This window comes from Danio aesculapii, chromosome 18 (genome assembly GCF_903798145.1).
Source record: "Danio aesculapii chromosome 18, fDanAes4.1, whole genome shotgun sequence".
NCBI classification, from domain to species: Eukaryota; Metazoa; Chordata; class Actinopteri; order Cypriniformes; family Danionidae; genus Danio; species Danio aesculapii.
The window spans coordinates 48,299,278-48,322,484 of NC_079452.1; the positions used below are offsets into that span (position 1 = coordinate 48,299,278).

General features: G+C 35.9%; 1 protein-coding gene across 2 annotated transcripts in view; it reads left to right on the plus strand.

Moving 5' to 3' along the window:
* The window catches only part of necab2 (N-terminal EF-hand calcium binding protein 2), a 193,948-nt gene that overhangs the window by 53,092 nt on the left and 117,649 nt on the right, over positions 1-23,207 (plus strand). For both annotated transcript variants that reach the window (XM_056478385.1, XM_056478386.1), the window contains exon 3: positions 21,288-21,396. In XM_056478385.1, coding sequence (XP_056334360.1) covers positions 21,288-21,396 — 109 coding nt within the window. The remainder of the gene's footprint in view (positions 1-21,287; positions 21,397-23,207) is intronic.

Below are 23,207 nucleotides of genomic sequence, written 5' to 3' on the forward strand. Positions count from 1 at the left end.
CTTCTCTTCTCTTCTCTTCTCTTCTCTTCTCTTCTCTTCTCTCTTCTCTCTTCTCTTGATATATTATGGTTTTTTGTTGACATTACTGTTATTTTACTGTCTTTTTAGTTTTTTTCTCATCAGTTATGTACCTTAGTTTACATTTAATCATTTAGCAGATACTGTTATCCAAAGAAACTTGCAAGTGAGTAGTGTGAATAAGGTTAATGTTAAGTCTTAATTTTTAATAAGTAATGTTTATTGCATTACTTTAACTGTTTGTGTGTTACCATGATGGTGTTTAGTAGTTGAGCAACTTCTTTATATTAGTGTCCGTCTCTGCCAGTGGTGTAAAGTAACAAATTACAAATACTCAAATTACTGTAATTGAGCAGTTCTTCAAAGAAGTTGTAATTTACTAGGTAGTTATAAAAATTTGTGCTTTTACTTTCCCTTGATTACATTTTTAGTGCTGTATTTTAGTGCTGCTTTTAGTTTTTTCTTGTCTATGGGGATTAGAAATATTAGTTCTGTGATTCCTGTCCAATCAAATCGCACATAGAAGGTAAATCGCATCATAATAAACTACCTCAAGACATGGATGATTTATAAATGCAGCAAACTGTTTAGAAGCATCACACGCAATGACCCACTGTTTAAATGCATGACACTGATGAGAAAATGACGGATGGTTACTGTATGATGACCAAAATGGCCTTAAACACCCAACAGGCACAAGACGTCAACATGACGTCAGATTGACGTTGTACACCAACGTCATGGGGACATTGCATTTAGTTTGAAAATGAAAATCAGGTTGACGTCAGAACTCATCTTCAGGCCGACGTCAATGTTCAAAGTCTAATCAAAAATCAACCAAATATCAACGTCTAATGATGTTACAGCTTGATGTTGTGTGGACGTTACCAATATGACATATTAGATGTTAGATTTTGGTTGCCATACCTGATGAATGAATGTCAGTATTGGCTTGACATTGGATTTTGGTCACTTTCCAACACAACCTAAAATCAACCAAATATCAACATCATTTGACATTGTTATTGAACATCAAAATAAGATTGTCCTTAGATGCTTTCTAGACATTGAGTTTTGGTCACCTGACATCACAACCTAAATCCAACCTAATATTAACCTTTTATGTTGTTGTGTGCCTGCTCGGCAATAACTACAGGTAGATGCACTACAGAATGTTACTTTTACACACATCCACAAATTATATGTAAATGCATCAGCTTTTCACAGCGTAATACTCACTACTCATTACTCTTGAGTACTTTTAAAAGGTCTACTTTTTACTCATTTTTTACAATATTTACAACAGATACTTTTACTCTACTTGCACTGCATTTTTAGGCAAGTAATGGTACTTTTACTTTTCAGTACTCTTTCCACCACTGGTCTCTGCTTGTGGATAAACTGTTTGTGAGGTGCTTATGGTTTAGTTTTTGGTTGTGGTACAATGTGAAGATTTTAGTACTTCAAAACATTGTTGTGTAACATTCGTTTATTCATTCATTCATTTTCTTTTCGGCTTAGTCCGTTTATTAGTCAGGGGTTGCCCTAGTATATAATTATATAATTACAATTATCTCTTCAACACAATGAATATTTGCAGAGTCATTCTTGTTGTTCGTTACTCTTTGTCCATGTAATTTGAGACTAGGGATCCAAAAAAAAAGGCTTAATCGCATATGTTTTGTGACTGAACTTACATGACAAATGTAAAAAAATAAATTAATGATGTGCAGTTCAAATTATATTTGTAAAATAATTCCAAGATTATGCTTCCAACGATTAACAACTTAAATTCCAAAAATGATATAGTAATAATTAAAATTATTGTGACTGCACATGTCTGTCGTGTTCTCTTTACATTGCATATATTGCTACATTATTAATAAAATTATCAATTTCATTTTCACTGTACAATGGTTATGTTTAGGTCTAGGGGTAGGTTTAAGGTGTTTAAAAAAATTTATCTCTTTTAGTATTTTCTGATTTTTGTTTAGCTGAGGTTTTTTTTTCAGTATAATAATGTTTATATTTTAAATGTTTCAGTAGCATCAATCAATTCAAGACATGCAAAAATATACGTCTTGTAGCTATAGATATTATATAGAGTTGGCAGGACTTCTGAAGTATCACATCAGAGTTCATTTTAGCCAAACTGAACCTCCGAAAACACTCTTGGAATTATTATTAAAAAAATGTAAAATAATATTTTTTAATAACCTTGAAAACTACACATATGTGTAACTTGTTTTATTGTATATTTTAATCTAACTGCATTGACACAATAAAATAAATGCATAACGAAAACAACTCTTAGTTAAAGGAATAGTTTACCCAAAACTGAACATTTTCACAAACATTTACTCACCCATCAATTGTTTAAAACCTTCATAAGTTTCTGTCTTCTACCGAATTTTAAAGAAGTTATTTTGAAGAAAGCTAACTTCCATAACTTGGTTATAGCGCTCCTAAAAAATCTTCTTTAGTCTTCAACTGAAGAAATAAAACTCATGAAGTTTTTGAACCACTTGAGGGTGAGTAACTAATGAATAAATGTTCATTTTTTGTGAACTATCCCTTTAATGATAAGTGAGTAACAGAATATATTTGCATACTAAATGTCACTTTTCTTTTTACCCTATTTAAAATATGGTTTTGATGGAAAGCATGAGGGGGAGAAGGATGGTCACTCCACTGGCATTTACGAAGTAATTGCTTTTTGGTTTGAGCAACATCCCACACCACAATTTGCAAAAGTTGTCATCATACCCACCCTCATGCCATTCCAAATCTGGATGACTAATTTTCTTCTGTGGAACACAAAAAGAAGATATGTAGAAAATTAAATTGTGAAATTTGTCCACACAACTCTTTTTAAATGAACAGACAACACATATGTTGAGAAGAGTTTTTAAATATCTTCTTTTTTTGTTCAGAAAAAAGAAGAACCTATTAGAAATCATAATTTTTGGGTGAACCGTGTCTTTATCCCTATGCAGAGCCAAAGCAGGTTGGAAATGAGGTCTTCATGCCCAGTTTTCAGTAATGCTATGTTAATTCCACTCTAAATTATTCATGTAGTCTCAGTGCAAAATGGATTGAGTAAACTTGTATTTTACTAATTTAAATGGATTGAGTGCAATTAAATTAAGTTGTCACAGAATGCTGAATAATTGTGTTGCATTAGCTCATTTTAATTAAGTAAATTGAGCGGCTAACACAACAGATTTTTGGAGTGCAGAGAGAAAGTTCTCTGCCTAAACTCTTTTCACATTTTATGAATGTAAAAGTGTGAGCTTGTTTGTGGGAATAGCTATAATTATTCAGACGTAAGATGTTTAATTTTAGACATTATAAGAGTATTTTGAAGTTCACGTGGAGAGTGTCCGTAAATCACTAGTCTCGCTTTTTGTAGAGAGATCCTTTTCTCTAATTTAATAGGCAATTTCTTCTCTTTTCAATGCCTTCCACTCTTACAGAACACGAAAGATAATAGATCTTTGAAGAAAAGTACTCGGATAAGTTTCATCCCTAAACCACCAAGGAAGCTTTTATAGCAAAAACCCAATCCTGGATACATAAAAAGGCATGTTCTGCATGTGCAATGAAATCTCCACAATGGAATGGATAAACCACCTACTGATTTTAAATCCAATTCTATGCTGACGCTGAATATTGAAGAGTGAATTCTGGTCTGTGTCTACTTTTAAAATCCAAATGGCTTATGTCCAGACCGAAACTCTGTAGACCAAGTGGACGTTTGCCAGTGCGACATATTGGTGCAATGCAGATGTCTTTCTAAAAATGATGAATTGTGTTTATAAATAAAATCTAAATCTACAGGGAACATTGCAATTCTTCGAAAAACACCAACCTGTTTTTTTATTTTTTTATTTTAGACATGTATTAGCAGGCAGATCAATTTCAGCTAATGTATTTTAACAGGAAAACCCCTGTTACAGTGGTTACTTTTTAGGGCTGTGCTTTAAGCCAGTTGTTTCATATTTCAACGGTCCCTTAGCACTTCAGGCAAACATAGTCATGAATCTTCTTTCCTAATAATTAGCCGACTGCAGCACTGAGCTGCATATTCATCATACTGCAGTCTGCATTGCATTAGAGATGGGATTCGGGGACTTTATTGACCACAAAACAGGCTGAACTTACATTAGTTGCCTGGCAGACTCTTCATCCTTGACTGATGGCATTGCTTTGAATGGTGCAGTACTAATAGAACCCCACCCATTTCCAACTGGCCCAGAGATCCACTCACTCATACTCAAACTCATATTCAGACTAGCTCTATTTAGACGTGGGTCTCTTCTGAATTGGCCCTTTTGTCTGAGAGGCGGAAAATGATGCTCGCTGTAATTATAACAGGCTCTCTAGTTCCAATTTGAAGAGTTTGTCATTTGTAAAATATGAGACCAGAAAGCTTATTAGAAAAATCCATTGGAGCTAAATTATATTTTCATCTCACTGTCTTTAGTGAAGTACTTAAGTGTTTGGTAGACTTCAGCATAGAGTTTGTTCTTCAGCGTTGAGAGCTTATTGTAACCAAGAGATGTTCACTAAGGGTTTGTACATGTTTGTAGCTTGGTGTCTTGATAGTTTTGGTTAGGAGCTACTAAGAAATAAATATTGCATTACTGATTCACTTCAGTGCTCATGCTGCGATTATAATACCACACCTAAAAATACACTGTAAAAAAATATATGATCAATTAGTCATGACAGCATATATTTTAGTGTATTATAACTTATTAAACTAAGTTAATCATGTTCTAATTTAATTTTATAAGTGTATCAAGGTGTTTTAAGTCAGTTTAACATAGTATAAGTCCAATGGACTCATAAGGTCAATCGTTAATTCGTAAGGCCGTTTCTTTACACTGTACAAATACATTAGTGTGGTCAAAATATAGTTTGCTTTCTGTTGAGGCAATATTTTCTCATAGTGATATCTCAGGCAGCTGAGGTTACTGAAATTAAATGGTTATTATTAAATGCATACTGTTTAGTCTACATTCAGAAATGACTATTTAATTTGAACAAATCTTACGGTGAGATCTTTTATAATTGTGCGCAAAAAATCTTCTAAGATCACATCGAAGCGCACCACAATGCCTTTTTGTTGACAAGAAAAATGTACAGTAGTGTGGTGCGCTTTTTATGTCGCTAGGCAACGACTGAATCAGTTGCATGATTCAAGTGTTTTAACCACAGCAATCGGTTAAAACACTTGCGGACGTTAGTAAATCATTCAAAAAAGGCTCAAAAAACTTGTTTGGTGTGATCGGCCCCTAAAGCTTCATTGATGAACTACGAAAAAGTGTAGGTATGTTATTAGTATTCTTTCCATGGGGAGCCAATAAGGATCAACCACCTCTGCAATATGCTCAAAAATTTTAGCAAAAGGCAGACAACATATTTTTAGATATGTTCATATAATGTATCTCACACGCACAATCTCTCTCTCTCTCTGTCTGCTTATGTCTGATTCAAAGTGGGCAGATCTGTCATCTAAATTGGCATAGCTGAAGTAAATAACTGTCATTTTTACTCCAATCAATCAAATATTTTGCTGAAAAGAGCAATACTAGTTTTGTCTTGTCTATAACTTGTAAAATAACCCTGAAATAAGCTGGATAATCAATGACAAGTTGTTGATTATCCCTTACATATGAGATACCTGCATATAGGCATTATGTTGGCTGATATTTGAGATATTGGCATTGTCCATCAAGAAATCAATATCTGTCAACCATTAGTAAGTTTAGCATATTTAAAATTAATCAGCAATCATTTTAAGCAACAATGCTGAGAAATGTTGGGAATTAAATTTTAACTAGAAATGGATCTGTATTGTGATCAAGCGGCAACCTCCCGCTTTCCCTCATGAAGCCAATACGGAAGTATCTGAAACTGCAATTCATTGACTCGCCTTTGGGGGCTGGCTCTAGGAGGTCAAATTTACAGCTGATAAATACATGTTTACAACCTGGTGCAAAAGATGGTTTTGGTGCATATAGCTAATATTACCCTTCATGACAACTGTGAGGGTGGTGAATTTTTTTTTATAACTCATCAGTTTCATTTTTATTAAGTTTTATTAAGTCTGCATAATTAAGGGCGTGGTCACTTGAGTGACAGCTAGGTCTTGCTGGTCGTGTCACGTCACCTTAGCTGACTAGCCCCTGAACTCTGTGTATACATCGTATCTTTGTTTTTTTATGTAGCTTTACACAGTCAGTTGTCTTTTGGAATAATTTCCTACAATTATCAGATAACATGGCATGCCGTGTGCACTTAATTGTGCTGTATTGTGGTATTTGGGAATTATTATCATCTTCCTCCTGTAGAAAAACGCCATAAACAATGCTGCTCTAAGTATTACAACAGTGTTTTTAAAAAAGATTAAACACTTTATTGATATAGTACACAACCAAGCACATGGGGAACACAAACGAGTCGCAGGTAATGAAGTATTAAGCATTTCTCCCAAAGAAAATCTTGTCTAACCAAAATGCTAGCAGGCATCTGTAGCTTCACTGACGCTTCACCTCTTTGCCCTTGTTTTTGTCGGTGGGATGAAGCGCGAACTAAATGGCAATGGTTGGCCATGCCCACTTGTAGCTTCATTTGCGCTCTTCAGAAACCTATGGGTGACGTCACGGATACTACGTCCATATCTTTTACAGTCTATGATTGTGACAAGACACATTTCGATAAAATTATTTGTCATTATTTTAAATTTTTTAAAAGTTTGGTCAAATCCACACCAATATCTACAATAGACAAATAGAGATCAGTCTGAGCTCCTTTTAGGGGTGGATATCTGAAAACCAGCAATAATTACACAGCAGTTCCATTGGTTTGTGGTACAGCATGCACAATATTGTAAATATTGTCATGAGAATATATCCCTACCCATATTTCTTTTTCACTAGACAATTTCCAGGTTTTACTTGAATTTTCTTGTATAAATCATTCATCTCAGTATGGAACTGCCCGTTTTTAGTTTGCTGCAGTGAACATCAGTCAGTGAACGAACTGTGGGTGGTCTGTGGGCAAACCTCTTGAGACTGAGACTCATTTCTCAGCAAAAAATGTATTACTTTCTCCATGTCTGCTTTTCACGAGAAGGTCATTAGGTTGGTGCAGAGCTACAGTACTTCTGAGAGCATTGCTTTCGAGATTTGTAGATTTGTAGCCCTAGCTTCCCTGTGCTAATGCACTTTTCTGGTGGCTGGGTCACACTAATAGGATTTCCATGTGAAATGCCCACTCAGGCAGCTGAGGTTAATGACTCATTTGAATGAACTGTGATTGAATCAAATTTGTTAGATGAAGCATTAATTGATTCTGTCAGTGGTGCCGGGGATTAGGATTCACTCTTATTCAATCAGATTCTGGATCAGTTCTCATGCAGCCATCCCTTATCGTCTCCACAGAGACCGAGAGAGCGGAGAGCTATTACGTGTGGCGTAGTAGCTGCTACTTTCACAACAAGGAGTTTAACCATTGATCCATAATTGTTTCCATGATATTTAAAAGAGCAATTGAACTGAGTTTGTTTTGAGCAATCGTGTAATTTCCCAAATAAGTACATTTTATTAAACTGTCAAGTCCAAATAACGGAAAAACAAGATGTACAATATGAAAACACTTAACAGATACCAGAGAGCAGCCGAAGGCCACCAAGGTGGTGCTGATGGAGCTGAAGACCACTAATGCAGAGCTTGAGACCTCAGTGGAGCTGAAACAAAGAGCACAAAGTGTTTATTTGCAGCTCCAGCAGGGAGCACAGAGATTTCAGATACTAATTTCTTAGTTATCGTTTAAAAAAAATATGCTACTAAAGTTGTTTAATGGGTTTTTGAACATTGTGCACCATATGCACCAGACACTTTCTTATCAACTCTCCATGTTTCTGGAAATATTGTGGCATTCTGATTGTGCTTCACACAGGTGAGTGGGTTTGACAAACCACCTTTTATACACACCCTCTCTTCTCCATATGCACCAGACACTTTCTTATCAACTCTCCATGTTTCTGGAAATATTGTGGCATTCTGATTGTGCTTCACACAGGTGAGTGGGTTTGACAAACCACCTTTTATACACACCCTCTCTTCTCCATATGCACCAGACACTTTCTTATCAACACTCCATGTTTCTGGAAATATTGTGGAATTGTAAGTGTGTTCCACGCAGGTGAGTGGGCTTGACAAATCACCTGTTGTACATACCCTCTCTTCTCCATATGGACACGAGACATTTTCTTATCAACACTCCATGTTTCTGGAAATATTTTGCAATTCTAAGTGTGGTCCACGCAGGTGAGTGGGCTTGACAAACCACCTGTAGTACATACCTTCTCTTCTCCATATGCACCAGACACTTTCTTATCAACACTCCATGTTTCTGGAAATATTGTGCAATTCCGAGTGTGGTCCACGCAGGTGAGTGGGCTTGACAAACCACCTGTAGTACACACCCTCTCTTCTCCATATGCACCAGACACTTTCTTATCAACACTCCATGTTTCTGGAAATATTGTGCAATTCCGAGTGTGTTCCACACAGGTGAGTGGGCTTGTCAAACCTTATTCTCACTTTTAAGTCGCTTTGGATAAAAGTTTATTGTTAAATCAATAAATGTAAATGTTTTGACATATGACATAAGTTTAACATGTTTGGATATTTTGAAATAATCAACTGTTGTACGGACTGCTGTAGTTGACACAATTAATCCAGTGAATTTAGTGTGATTAGTGTGTGTCTGAATTTTTCAAACAACTTTCCCAGTAATACTTCCCAGAGTCCACAAGTGGGGTAAAATAAACTCTACAGTATGCTGTGAGCTCCTTGATGGAACTATTGAATTCATTGAGATCAAGTAGGGTTGGGTGATTTGGCCTAAACTTAAAATCTTGATTAATTGAACATTTTACCATGATTACAATTAATGAACCTTTATTTTATTTATTTATTTTGGTTTTCCCTTATAGTTCACTAACAAGTTTTGTACAGTAAATATGCTCACATACTAAGTGAGATTACTTGACTTTAAAATAATTGAAAGACACACTAGCTATAATTATTTACTGTATTGAACATCAACGTTGAACAACTGCAATTAAAACACACATTGCCTAAAACCTATATATATATATATATATTTGATAGTGTGCAATAAGTTTTGTGCACGAACAGAGGAAATCTGCGCATGAGCAAAGAGATTCACACACTTGTATTACATGAATGGGCTCTCAACTTGTAATACTGCACTTACGACATTTTTAATAATTGAAATAATGCCATAGAAATCAGATCTCTCTGCAAAGTGCTGAACATTTTTCAGTTCAGGTGGATCATGTGACACATAACTTGGTAGGAAAAGTAATAAAAAATTGACCTGGAAAAATTTGATTGATTATTGGTTCTGGATGTCAATTTTGATTACTTTTCGATTAATCACCCAGCCCTAAGGTCAAGTATTCTGAAATCTTGCTAGTAAGAAAAGAGGAAGAGCAAGAATTTGCTAGTTTATTAGACAAAAGTCAAAGCAATCTTAAAAAGCAGTAGGAATAAACAGACAAAACAGCCAACACTGGAACAAGACCTGACAAGGAACAGAGGAAACACAAGAGGTATTTGTTGAACTAGAAACACTTGGGAAACTATTAGAGACCTAATCAACAAGAAAACTACATTAAAACTGTCAACTGAATATGTGAGCTGCTTAAAATGAAAGCATGTCAGAATACATATTTGTATATCTGTAACACAGTCTTTGCAAACTGATAACAAAGCTGAATGCCATTGTGTTCTCAAATGTTGTAAGAGTTAAAAAAGTTTACAGACCAACTGAGAGTTAGAGTTTTACTCACCAATGGTCTCTTTTTTAAAATAGTATGTTTTCGTATTAAAGGAAACATCTTGATTTGTAAGAATCGACTAATTTTTTTGACAATATGTAAAATAGTAACATGAAACGGGCCAGTTTCATCCTGTGTTTAGAGACTAGTGCACAATGAACACGCTGCATTGGAATCCTGTGAATTGGAATGCAGCTGATCTATTTGAACATCGCACATATTGTAATGGCAGATTTTACATTCTGCTCTTGTGGGATTGTTTTTTCTTCTTCTCTCCGAGCAAAAACCAGTCAGATACTGGCCAAGAGCTTGAGCATGTAGTACAGTCTCAGTAACACCTATTTCTAATTTGGCTCTCTGTGTAGTTACTCTGTTAGCAAACCTGGAGAGGAGACATATGGAAGTGGGTGGATGAGTTGGGCTAACGTTTAGCATGTGTTGCTGATTGATCCGCTCATGCTTTCATCACACCAATCGGACATATGGCGGAATCACAACCCAACGGACTACAAAGATACTATATTTGGTGTCCTGCACAGAAAGGCAGACAGACAGGCAATCTAAAGGCTGATAGATTAAATGATGCTTTGACAGACAGGCCTACAGTGAGACAGGCAGGTAGGGCTCGAGTTTTCAGTGCTGATCGATGTCGCAGAGCGAGAGAAGCTGACAGGCCTGTGAAAGGCTCTTTTACTGTTCATCCATCATTAGTCTCAGAGTGGTGTCTTTGGCACAGGCCGGGGAGAGTGCGACTTTCATTTCAGTTTAACTTTTGAGTTTATTACTGCTTTGGCAATCAAGCTGGAGCTTGGGCGGTTCAGGTTTATACGGTCTTTGGACTTATGCATCAGCATCCCAAAGTTCTCTAGTATTGTTGCTGTTTGGGAAGAGGGTAATTGTATATATGGTGTGTCTGATGCAGAAAGGACATGTTTTTTATTCATGCTGAGGTTGTTTGTAACCACGGGCAGAATTGCAATGACAAAATGAGCACAGGGCAATAAAAAGCAACACTTTTATTCTACAAGGTGAATTGAAATGAGTGTAGATCAGAGTTTGAGGTAAAGCTTTCCAGAAGTTACCTCAAAAGATTTTTTTAATCTTTCAGAATAGTCTTAAAACCTAATGAAATAACCTGGTAATTATTTTTAATATGTGCAAAAATGTATTAATGCAAACATCCAATGAGGCTTAAACATATTACCTACACGTAAATGTATAAAATACAAAAATACAAAACTAAAAGGTAAAACAAAAATAGTAAAACAAAAACAGAAAAATTCCTAAATATGTATAAAAATGACTAATCCTTCTATTACAATAAAAAAAGGAAAAATATCATTCAATTTAGTACATCAAATAAACTAACCACTCTAGTGCTTTCCATACATAGGCTTTACTTGTGCAGGCCATCCAGGGGTGTGTTTCCGAAAATCATCGTTAGCCAACTAAGGTCGCAAGTTCTGTCGTTACAAACATAGTTTGTTGATTTGACATTTCCCAAATCCGTAGTTCCAACAAACATTCGCAAATTGCGTAGCAAACTTGTACGCTTGCAATTACACCTTGCATAGTTCCTGGCTGTGTTCTATTCCCACTCATCCCTCTATGTCCTATTAATTTAGAACAGTCCACTTTGAAAACATTTATGTCATTTTGAACGCAGCCGTGGCTCATGACAAAGGCTATAGATTACCTATTATTTAAAAGCTGAATTTACCTTGCGTCTCCAAAGCTTGTGAAAACAAAAATATATAGCATACGTTAATGCTTTATAGTAGGTTATTTATTAGGAATGTATCTGTACTGTAGGCCTATATAACACGGGCCTGTTGGTTAGAACATTTCTGCAGTAATTTGAATGTGCCAAACAGTAAAAGTAGACTTTAAAAAAATAAACAATGTCCTGCTTAATAATAATAATAATAATAATAATAACAAATAATAAATTAATAATAATAATTATCATCATTATCATAAACTATTATTATTATTAAGTAGGATTTTTTTTTTCTTTTCTTAATACATAGCCTACTGTAAATTAAAACCATTAGCCTAACGATTTATATATGAGATTAAAATACGTGTTAGCTATGTGGATTTATGTTTTAGAATAGATTATGGCATATTCTCAATAATATGTAGAGCTGTGCATCGTTGGATTTGCTCTTCAGTGTTTGGACTCTCAGTAGTGATTTTTAAACCACACTGAACTGAGCTAAACTAAACTGAACTGAACTTAAACACTGAAAACTGAACTACACTGTTCCAATTTACTATGACCTTTTATGTGAAGCTGCTTTGACACAATCTACATTGTAAAAGCGCTATAGAAAATAAAGGTGAATTGAATTGAATATTTGTAAAGGAAATTAGCCCTTAAAATGAAAAAGGAGTGAAACTGATCTCTGAATATCCAAATGCATGCGTTTTTCTTTTTTTTGTGTGTGTGTTTACATGGTCATATAACTGATCCAATCTGTGTCACATATGAGCAAAAAAATCGGAATTGGGTCACATTTGACTGGCAGTGTAAATGGGGCCTTTGACACTATTCTCTGCACCTTCAAGTCAGTGAAGGACCAAGACAACTGCATTGCGAAATGCAGAGGTTTTTCCTATACATTGTGTGGTATCAAATCCCATTAAAACAACACTCCTCCAGCAGTTCATACTCTGCATACTATGTTTTGCACAAGGGGCATGCATGAAATGTCCCGGAATGAAAGTGAAACTGCCGAACTGCAGTTAAAGTTAAAAATGAAACACCTGAAACGACATAAAACTCCGGAGGAAATGTGGATAGCCTGCTGACGCAATGGCATTAATCAAATCATGTGCTGTATCATATTATTGTCTTATTCTGATTAAGGCAAATAATTTGATTACTTATGTCCATCTAAACGTAGTCAGTAACATTATTATTATTATTATTATTATTATTATTATTATTATTATTATTATTATTATTATTATTATTATTATTATTATTATTATTATTATTATTATTATTATTATTAATGTCATTGGCTGTAATTATAGTATTTCCTTTATTTACCTTTTCCAAAATTAAACCAAATGCCCCTGTTGTGGATCAAGAGCTGAATATATATGAGAGGACAGACAAGGGAATGGCAAAAGTAGAATGAAAGAGAGGAAAATGAGAGCGAGCGTATTTACGATTAAGACATCTCAGATCCCAAAAGGCTGCTCCTGTTCTTTTGGTTGCCATAGCAACATGTACCCCAGTTCTCCCCGAAATGCAGTGCGAGTTGTGAGAGCTGAGAGATGGGAAGAGACGTGTTTGAAAGGAGGTGCTAAGATGTGCTGGGCCACGGCTTCTGAAAAGTGCTAATTGCCTCCCTTTCATAGGAAGTAGCGGGGTCTGTGACAGTGTCCAGTCCCTGCAGACTCTTCCTACACATTAACTAAACTTCACCTCTTGGTCCACTTCCACCTCACAAAACCCCTTGCACAGCTCTCAGGACACAGGAACATTTATGTTGCCTGTTTGCTTTTTCTCATCAGCAAATTAAGCTTTGCACTCTGCTGAAAAACATCCGGATGAAAGACTATTTGTGATATATAAATGGGAAACTGTTTCTGTCTATCAAGCAGCACTGCAGTAGTCTACATGCTAATCTTACAGTATGCTTGTCTTATCTACATATTCACATCAGCTGGACTGGTTTATGTGCCAAAGTCTACATCTCTGGAGATTATAATGGCTACAGAAGAAAGATGAAGAGAGAGAACATTACAGGGTCATTACTAGAAGTATAATCCATCTTTTTACAATGGAGTAAGAGAGAGCTAGGACTGTGCAATATGACAATATACACTGCCTGTTTAAAAAAAATTGATTTAACAATGCAAATAGGTCAGAACCGGGCATCATGGTGGTGCAGTGGGTAGCATGATCGCCTCATAGCAAGAAGGTTGCTAGTTTGAGTCACAGCTGGATCAGTTGGCATTTCTGTGTGGAGTTTGCATGTTCTCCCCATGTTCGCGTGGGTTTCCTCCGGGTGCTCTGTTTTCCCCCAACAGTCCAAAGACATGTGCTATATAGATGAATTAAAAAAGCTAAATTGGCCGTAGTGTATGTGTGTGAATGCAAGAGTGTATGGGTGCTTCCCAGTGATGGGTTGTGGCTAGAAGGGCATCCGTTGTGTAAAACATATGCTGGATAAGTTGGTGGTTCATTGCACTGTGGCGATTCCTGATTAATAAAGGGACTAAGCTGAAAAGAAAATGAAAGAAAAATGGGTCAGAATCTTTCCTGTAATAATTATTAAATGGTAGGCTATGTTTCAGAGTTTTTTTTAAACAAACATGTCAGAAGACACATCCTGTGGTCATGAAAAGATGCTAATCTATTTTCAGAGAGGTAAAATTATTGGCATACAGCAAGCAAAGACAAGATCTACAGAAAATACATCCTAAGCTAAAGCTGAAACTGCTAAAATTGGATTAGAGACTTTCCAATGCATTAATAAAAACTGAATGTATAGTGGGCATCCATCATCATGTTTTAGGAAGAAATTTGGTCGTCGTTGTGGAAGAAATGTGGTTGTCTTTGAGGAAGAAATGGGGTTGTCTTTCGGATGAGATGTTAAACTGTGGTCCCGACTCTCTGTGGTCCTAAAAATTCTCAGGATGTCCTCCGTAAAAGAGTAGGGGTTTAACCTGGCATCCTGGCCAAATTTGCATAGTGGCCTCTGTCCATCATGGCCTCCCAACCATCCCCATATCATAATTGCCTTCATCGCTCTGTCTCTTCTCCACCAATCAGCTGGTGTGTGGTTTGCGGTGTGCGGTCTGGCACAATATGGCTGCCGTCGCGTCATCCTGCACACTGGTGGCGGCTGAGGCGAGTGCCCCCCCAAAAAAATGTGTAAAGCACTTTGAGTGTTCAGAAAAACACTATATAAATATAAGGAATTAATATTATTAATTAATATAAATAATTAACGATCAAGATTACCTAAACTTCTGGTGAAATCAAAATCATTAAAAAACAACAGTTTAACTCACAGCTAAAATCAATTACGAGTGAGCCTAATCAGGAAAAATAGCTTCAGTTTGGTTGGGAGAACAAACATTGGAGTCTGTGGCATTGGAAGAAATTCATGTAGTCTGATGAGTCCAGATTTACTCTGTTCCAGAGTGATGGGTGAATCAGGGTGAGAAGCGAGGTGGATGATGTGATGTACCCATCATGCCTAGTGTCTACCATGTAAGCCTGTGGGGACAGTGCTGTGATCTGGGGATGCTGCAGTTGGTCAGGTCTAGGTTCAGCAACATTATGTGCCCAAAGAATGAGGTCAACTCAATATCTGAATATACTGAATGATCAGGTTATTCCTTCTGTGAATTTTTGCTTTCCTGTTGGCATGGGCATATTCCAAGAAGATAATATCAGGATTAATGATGCTCAAGCTGTGAAAGAGAGATTTAGAGAGAATAAGACATCATTTTGACACATGGATTGGCCACCATAGAGTCCAGACCGTAACCCTATTGAGCATCTTTGGGATGTTCCAGAGAAGAGTTTGCACAGCTGTCCGACTCTCCGACATTAATACAAGATCTTGGCAAAAAACGAATGGTACTCTAGACAGGAATAAATGTTGTGACACTGCAGAAGCATATCGATTCAATGCAATGGTGACTGCTTGCTGTAATTAAAGCTAAAGACACTCCAATGAAACAAATGAAAATAGTGTGACTTTTTTTAGACAGACAGTGTATATCATACGGATGGAATAAAACAGCTGTCATTATTAAAACGCCACTATTATTTATTTAGTGCTGTCACAATAATATTATTTGCAGGAATTTGTTTTCTTCATTTGGATCACCACAATCTTACACAACACCATGGGGATGCAGGCAGAAACATGAATGAACATGAACAGCATGGCATGAAAGTAACAAGCTCGAAAGCAAAATTTTTACAATTCACAATATATTTAGCAACATTTCATGTATTTTTTATTTTTTTTATTTTCATTAATATTTATTTTTCTACGTTCTTTATCAAACATTTGCATACAGTGTCATCTGCTGTTAAAAGCTAAGCTCAGAATCGAAAGACAGCAGCGATGCATTTAGAAAATCTCAGATTTTTAAAATATATATATTTTTTTGCTACTGCTCAAGTATATGTACAATATACACATACCGGCCAGTTTAATATGTACACCTTATTAGTACCTGGTTAGACATACCTTTGCCTTCAGAACTGCCTTAGTCCTTCGTGGCATAGATTCAACAATGTACTGGAAATATTCCTCAGAGATTGAGGTCCATATTGACGCGATAGTATCACACAGTTGCTGCAGAATCTTCTGTTCCATCCCATTCCAAAGATGCTCTATTAGATTGAGATCTGGTGACTGTGGAGGCCATTTGAGTATAGTGATGTGCAGCAGTGGTCTTCTGCTGCTGTAGCCCATCTCCCTCAAGGTTGGACGTGTTGTGCGTTCAGAGATGCTCTTGCATACCTCGGTTGTAATGAGTGGTTATTTGAGTTACTGTTGCCTTTCTATCTGCTCGAATGAGTCTGGCCATTCTCCTCTGACCTCTGGCATCAACAAGGCATTTGCGCCCAGAACTGCCACTCACTGGATATTTTCTCTTTTTTCTGACCATTCTCTGCAAACCCTAGAGATGGTTGTGCGTGAAAATCCCAGTAGATCAGCAGTTTCTGAAATACTCAGACCAACCCGTCTGGCACCAACAAGCATGCCACCTTCAAAGTCACTTAAATCACCTTTCTTCCCCATTCTGATGCTCAGTTTGAACTGCAGCAGATTGTCTTGATCATGTCTACATGCCTACATTGAGTTGCTGCCATGTGATTGGCTAATTAGAAATTTGCATTAACGAGCAGCTGGACAGATGTACTTAAAATAGTGGCCAGTGAGTGTAGATAGCGTAAAGTGTAGCATAGGTTTTAATCTTTAGATCTGAGAATATGAAATGCTGCCACTGTCAAGACACACTTACGATATCAGATGAGACTTTTAAGTCCCACTGAAAGGCCATTCACATTATCTAGAAAGATAAACTATTTCTGTCCATCAAGCAGCATTACAGCAGCTCACATGCAGTTTAGGTGAGGCCAGCAATTTGCAGGTAATTGCTCAGCGGGACAGTTCATTTCTTACACAGTTCTGCAAGAAGATACTGTAAAAAATATCATTTTTTTTCCAACCAGCATCCTCCAAACAGTGATCAGCAACATAAAATAATGGTTGTATAAGATTAATTTGTCATGCCAAGCTGGTGCGGAGAGGTTTATTGACTCATTAGGATGTATTACGGAGGTAATGTTTCTGTTACACATCAGCCGTCACCAGAGCACAATGCTGAACGTGGAAACTGGGGAAGTAAATGTCTGCTTCCTGAGCAAGCACTCCTTCCAGAGCAAAAGAGAAGAAAAGTGGGTCACTGCCTAATTATGGGCTGGGTTCCCCGTGCTCTTGCATAGAGATGGGGAAAGACAGAGAAAAACACTCCATATAAGAGATGTGCTTCTGAAAAAATTGCTTTTGAATTTGCTTCCCTTCTGCCTTCACTTTCTAACCATGAGACATTTTATGGTGATGGAGAAAGGATGAGAACATTGTAATGTTAGAGACAGAAAAGCACACAGGTACGTACAGCTATGGAAAAAGTCAATCCCCAGTATCTCTGCTTTCCAATGATGCATACTTTGCTAGGGTAATAATTTTTGCCTAAGATAAAAATATTTGAAAATCTGGAGTCAATTGAGAAGAATAAAAAAAAATCTTAATTCTTAAATTTGTCTAAATTAATTGTCTAGCAATGCACAGTATTAAGTTTTCATATATTCACAATAGAAAATGTACAAAATATCTTCAAGAAACAATCTTTACTTAATATTGTAATGATTTTGTAACTATACGTTATCAAAGAAATTTACATTTGGTGCATAAAACCAAATGGTCACATTTAAAGTTGTGTCTGAGTAAAATGGGCTTTCTAATGACATTTAATGACATTAAAATGCTGCAGATTAAAATAACTATATATATATATATATATATATATATATATATATATATATATATATATATATATATATATATATATATATATATATATATATATATATATATATATATACAGTATATATATATATATATATATAATTTTTTTTTATGTTTATTTTTAGACAACAGAATACCGATGTTTTGATCAGGGTGCAGATTACAGGAGGGTTGGGGTGTTGGGGAGGGGGGATTGAATCCCCTAATTAGCGCTTGATCCCCCCTGAAGGTGTGAGGGGGTCAGCCGTTTAATAGTAAGAAATAGCTTTCTCTGATCTCTGATTTATATCCTAAATATTAATAATTAAAAATGTATACTATAAATATACATTTGATCCCTCCATAACGGTTCATACCATTGTGAATGCATAATCACGACAATCAATGCTAGGAAAAATATCATATCTGAAAAATATCAACAGTCTGAAACTGGCAGTTCTAGAGCACTGATAGACATCTTCAATTTTTACATTTCTTGTAAAATATGTGTTTATATCTACTCGTAGTCTAAAAAAAGAAAAAAATAGACACATAATTTGTATAGTTTGACCGACAGTAACCTCTAAAATAGTCACTAAATATCCCTCAAAACACTAAAAATGTATACTTTTATTAATAAATGAGGTGTAATTTAAATACATTCATAAATTTGATTCACTGAAGCATGTATTACCAAACTACTACCAAAAAAGTTGGATTTTCAATAATAATAAATGACTTTTGGTATTTTGACCAATTGTCATTTTCTTAAAAAAGAAGAAAAAAAAAAATGACAATGACAATATTTTATAATTTGCAAAACCAAATGTATGAAACCTTTATTTAATAAAACAAGTATTAACATTTTTACTCAGACCCAAACATAAAAATCTGTTAAATCCAGAGAAACATTTTTTTCCCTTAACAGTATATTGTGTGCTTCTATTAAAAGCAGAATGGCTAAAGGTCATGTAAAAATACATGGCAGTGTAATGGAGGTGTAGATACAGAACTGCACTGACAAGTCAGGAGTGCTTCTCATTTCCAGTAAAGGCTTTTTGGATATAGAGACTCAATCCAATAGTTTCTTTGGAGCCGGTGATTGTCTGCACTTACTTTCATATTGTATTTCGGGCTTCAGTTTGTCCAATAAACACAGGTCTAACTTCAAGGACAAATCCAGGGTGATGAATATTTCATTTCTCCCAGCGTTGACTGCATCTGAGACTGGTATTTGTAACACCCCCATCCCCTTCTCCATCCCCCCCTGTGCTACTTACTAGACCAACCTTTTCTCGACCCTTCCCCACAGAGAATCAGTGAACTTATCTGTCTCCACTGGTGATGAAAAATGAAACATGAAAGATATTCAAAAACATCCACACATACATACAGTACATTCATATATAAGCACTCTTCAGTAAGTTAAGAAAGTATTACTATAGTAAGCAAGACATTGACTCAAATTCATCAGTTAAATAGGAAAATTATGATCAGGGATAGTATATTATTAAAGGGTTAATACGAATAAAATGATTCAAATGATTTCTAAAGGATCACGTGACACAACTGGAGTATTGATGCAAAAAATTCAGCTTAGTAACAATAAGTGCAGCCATACTGTACATAACACACTTTTGACCAACCAGATTTCTAAAAGTGTTGTGTTTACGCAAGTTCCTAAATAAGAAATGGACTGAGATTTAAAAAGACTTAGTAATTATGTGTCAAATTGTGCACAATGTGTCAGTTCTGGTAAACTAAGATTGTAAGAACAACAAATAATAAATTAACTTCTAGTTGATCATTTGGAAAAGTGGCAGAAGGTAGATTTTCCTGATGAATTATCTGTTGAACTGCATCCCAATCATTACAAATACTGCAGAAGACCTATTGGAACCAGCATGGACCCAAGATTCTCACAGAAATCAGTAAAGTTTGGTGAAGGAAAAATTCAGTATGGAGGCGTGCAAGAGATCTGCATAGTGGATGGCAACCTCAACAGCCTGAGGTATCAAGACATTTGTGCTGCCCATTACATTACAAGCCACAGGAGAGGGCAAATTCTTAAGCAGGATAGCGCTCCTCATACTTCAGCCTTCACATCAAAGTTCCTGAAAGCAAAGAAGGTCAAGGTGCTTCAGCATTGGCCAGCCCAGTCCCCAGACATGAACATTATTGAGCATGTCTGGGGTAAAATGAAGTTGGAGGCATTGAAGATGAATCCAAATAATCTTGATGAACTCTGGGAGTCCTGCAAGAATGCTTTCTTTGTTGTTCCAGATGACTTTATTAATAAGTTATTTGAGTCATTGCAGAGATGTATGGATGCAGACCCCAAGATCATGGGAGTCATACACAATATTAATTATTTTTCCACTGGACCATGACTTTATATTCTATACTGTACATTATTTCTGTTAAGTGATAAGACTTTTTTTTCTAAGCACAGTCAGACCTTACTGTCCTAATTAAATGTAAAAAATCAAGGAATGATTATATTTTATTTAGGTAAAATAAGCTTAATCTAGAGGCCTTTGCCTTTCATATAAGCCACTTCTGATACCAAATGATCAACTAGAAGTCAAGTTATTATTTGTTGTTCCTAAAACTTGGATAGGCGACAAGACTTTTGTCAGGTAGTGTAGTTTTAATATGTAAATTACATGCTCATTTTAACATTTTATAAGTTGCTAAATTAAATGGAAAATGTAATATTCAAAATGAACTGATGTGTATAACATGTACAAACGTTTTAAAATGAATTGTGCTAATTTTATGCTTCCATATGGGGCATGAATTGTATTAATTACTTAATTTACTAAATATGGGCTCTCATTTCCTCATTAAAAATAATCCAGTCATTAGGAAGAAGGTTAAGAATTATAAATGAATCCAGAAAGATTTTTGTATATTTTATTAGAAAGAATGCTTTCTTTCTTTCTTTCTTTCTTTCTTTCTTTCTTTCTTTCTTTCTTTCTTTCTTTCTTTCTTTCTTTCTTTCTTTCTTTCTTTCCTTCCTTCCTTCCTTCCTTCCTTCCTTCCTTCCTTCCTTCCTTCCTTCCTTCCTTCCTTCCTTCCTTCCTTCCTTCCTTCCTTCCTTCCTTCCTTCCTTCCTTCCTTCCTTCCTTCCTTCCTTCCTTCCTTCCTTCCTTCCTTCCTTCCTGGTTTACAGGTGATGCTGATTGTACAGGTGATGCTGTGACTGATGGCAGCCTGTTGTACCTGTTAAGATGTAGTTACAGGAATAGCCTTGATGCTGCTACACAATCCTCTCTGGTGTGATAAAAATGAGGTCGTGCCGCTGAAATCTCCTTTGTTTCTCCCTGCAGATGATGGAAAGCTTTCCCTTGATGAGTTCCAGGCATTCTTCTCTGATGGGACTTTGAACGAAGAGGAGCTGGAAAAGCTGTTTCACACCATTGACTCTGATAACACCAGGTGATTATACAGACACAAAGTGTTGAATACACAACCAGTCAACAGTGAACGAAAATAAAACAATGAAACATTGCTTAAATTGTCAGGGTACAGATCAGCATGAGAAAAAACAAGCAAACATGAGAATTTGTGTGTAGGCCTGTCAAATATTAATTGCTGTGCAATATATTGTCAGAAATGATTGCAAGAAGTGATAGTATTGTCATTTTAACACTGTTTTGATCCGCTAATTATAAAACAACATGATAAAGCAGACAGGCATAAACACTTTCAATGGACAAAACCTATGAACTTTGACACCAGAGATGTAGAATGTAAATGTCCTTATAAAATGGCTTTTAAGGAACGCTCCACTTTTTTGGGGAATATGCTAATTTTACAGCTCACCTAGTGTTAAACATTTGAGTTTTACCATTTTTTAATTTATTCAGCTGATCTCTGTGTCTGGCTGAGGCACTTTTTGCTTAGCTTAGCATAAATCATTGAATCGAATTAGACCATTAGCATCTCGCTCCAAAGAAATTCAAAAAAAGAGTTTACTCTTCTGTAGTAATTTTGCATACTAAGACCAACAGAAATTGTGTAATTGTTGCCTTTTTCTAGGACATCTACAATCTCAATCTACCGTAATAATCAGGGAACATGGCTGCATTAGACGCAATGATATTATGCAGCGCTTTTACCTACAGTTATCTTCAGTTAGCTAGCTGAGGAATATTTTCAGGTGATTAATGCTATAAGCTAAACAAAAAGTGCTCCTGCCAGACCCTGAGATCAGCTAAATGGATTAAAAAATGGTAAAACTCCATTCAAACTTCACTCAAAAAGTGGGTTAAAAATAAGCCTATTTACAAAAATTTCCCTTTAGCATTATTTGTAAATGTGTGCCTATTTGCAGTCAGCTAAAATGTTGCTGACATTCATTTTTATGTAAACACGAAGGGCCATATATATTTCATCACCAAATATTAAGGTCATGATATACTGAGCAATATATGGTCAATATATTGGTTATTACAGCAGGCATAATGCATGTGTGTGCCTTGGCTATTTATTTTTTTATTATTTGGTTCCCACAGTCAAGTTATATTCAATATTATGAGACTCTAGTGACTGTCAGATCAGGGATGAGGTGATATTCGCCTACAGCACAAGCTTCATCTCATGCAAGCTGCTTTGCAAAGCACTGTAATTGTTTCATCAGTTTTGGTGCTCTGGTTTTAGAAAACAAATTCTCACCTCACGTTCTCACAGGTTCTTTCAATTAATCTGCTTTAAATGACCATCTGTGCATATACAATACATGCATCATAGAAAAGATGTCATTTTTTTCAAACAGGGAAATGTTTTTGATGTAATTGTAAATTTTTTAAAGGGGTGGTCCAGAGTGTATTTTTAAGGCTTGGTTGTGTTTATAAGCAGCAAAGCAATGTGTGCTCATGTTTAATTTGTAAAAGAACACATAATTTTTTAAATAATATTACTTTTTAATAATATTATATACTGCTACTCGGCTAACATGAAAACGATTGTCATATTTCCTGTGATTGATCAGCTAACATAATGTGCTGTGATTCGCAGATCGCCTCCATGTCACCAGGAAAAAAGCGACACGCCCCCACAAGCATGCACTCTCTGCATGTCTCTGCTGTGTGATTACTCAGTCAGAGTCGCTGATTGTCGTATCAGTTTGAGCCTTAATCAGACAACAAATGACATAGCTGAACCTCACGTCTGCTCTCTAAAATAAAATCTTACAAGTGTCTTTCGCATATATTCGGAATAAGCATGTGTAAGTAATATGAAACGTT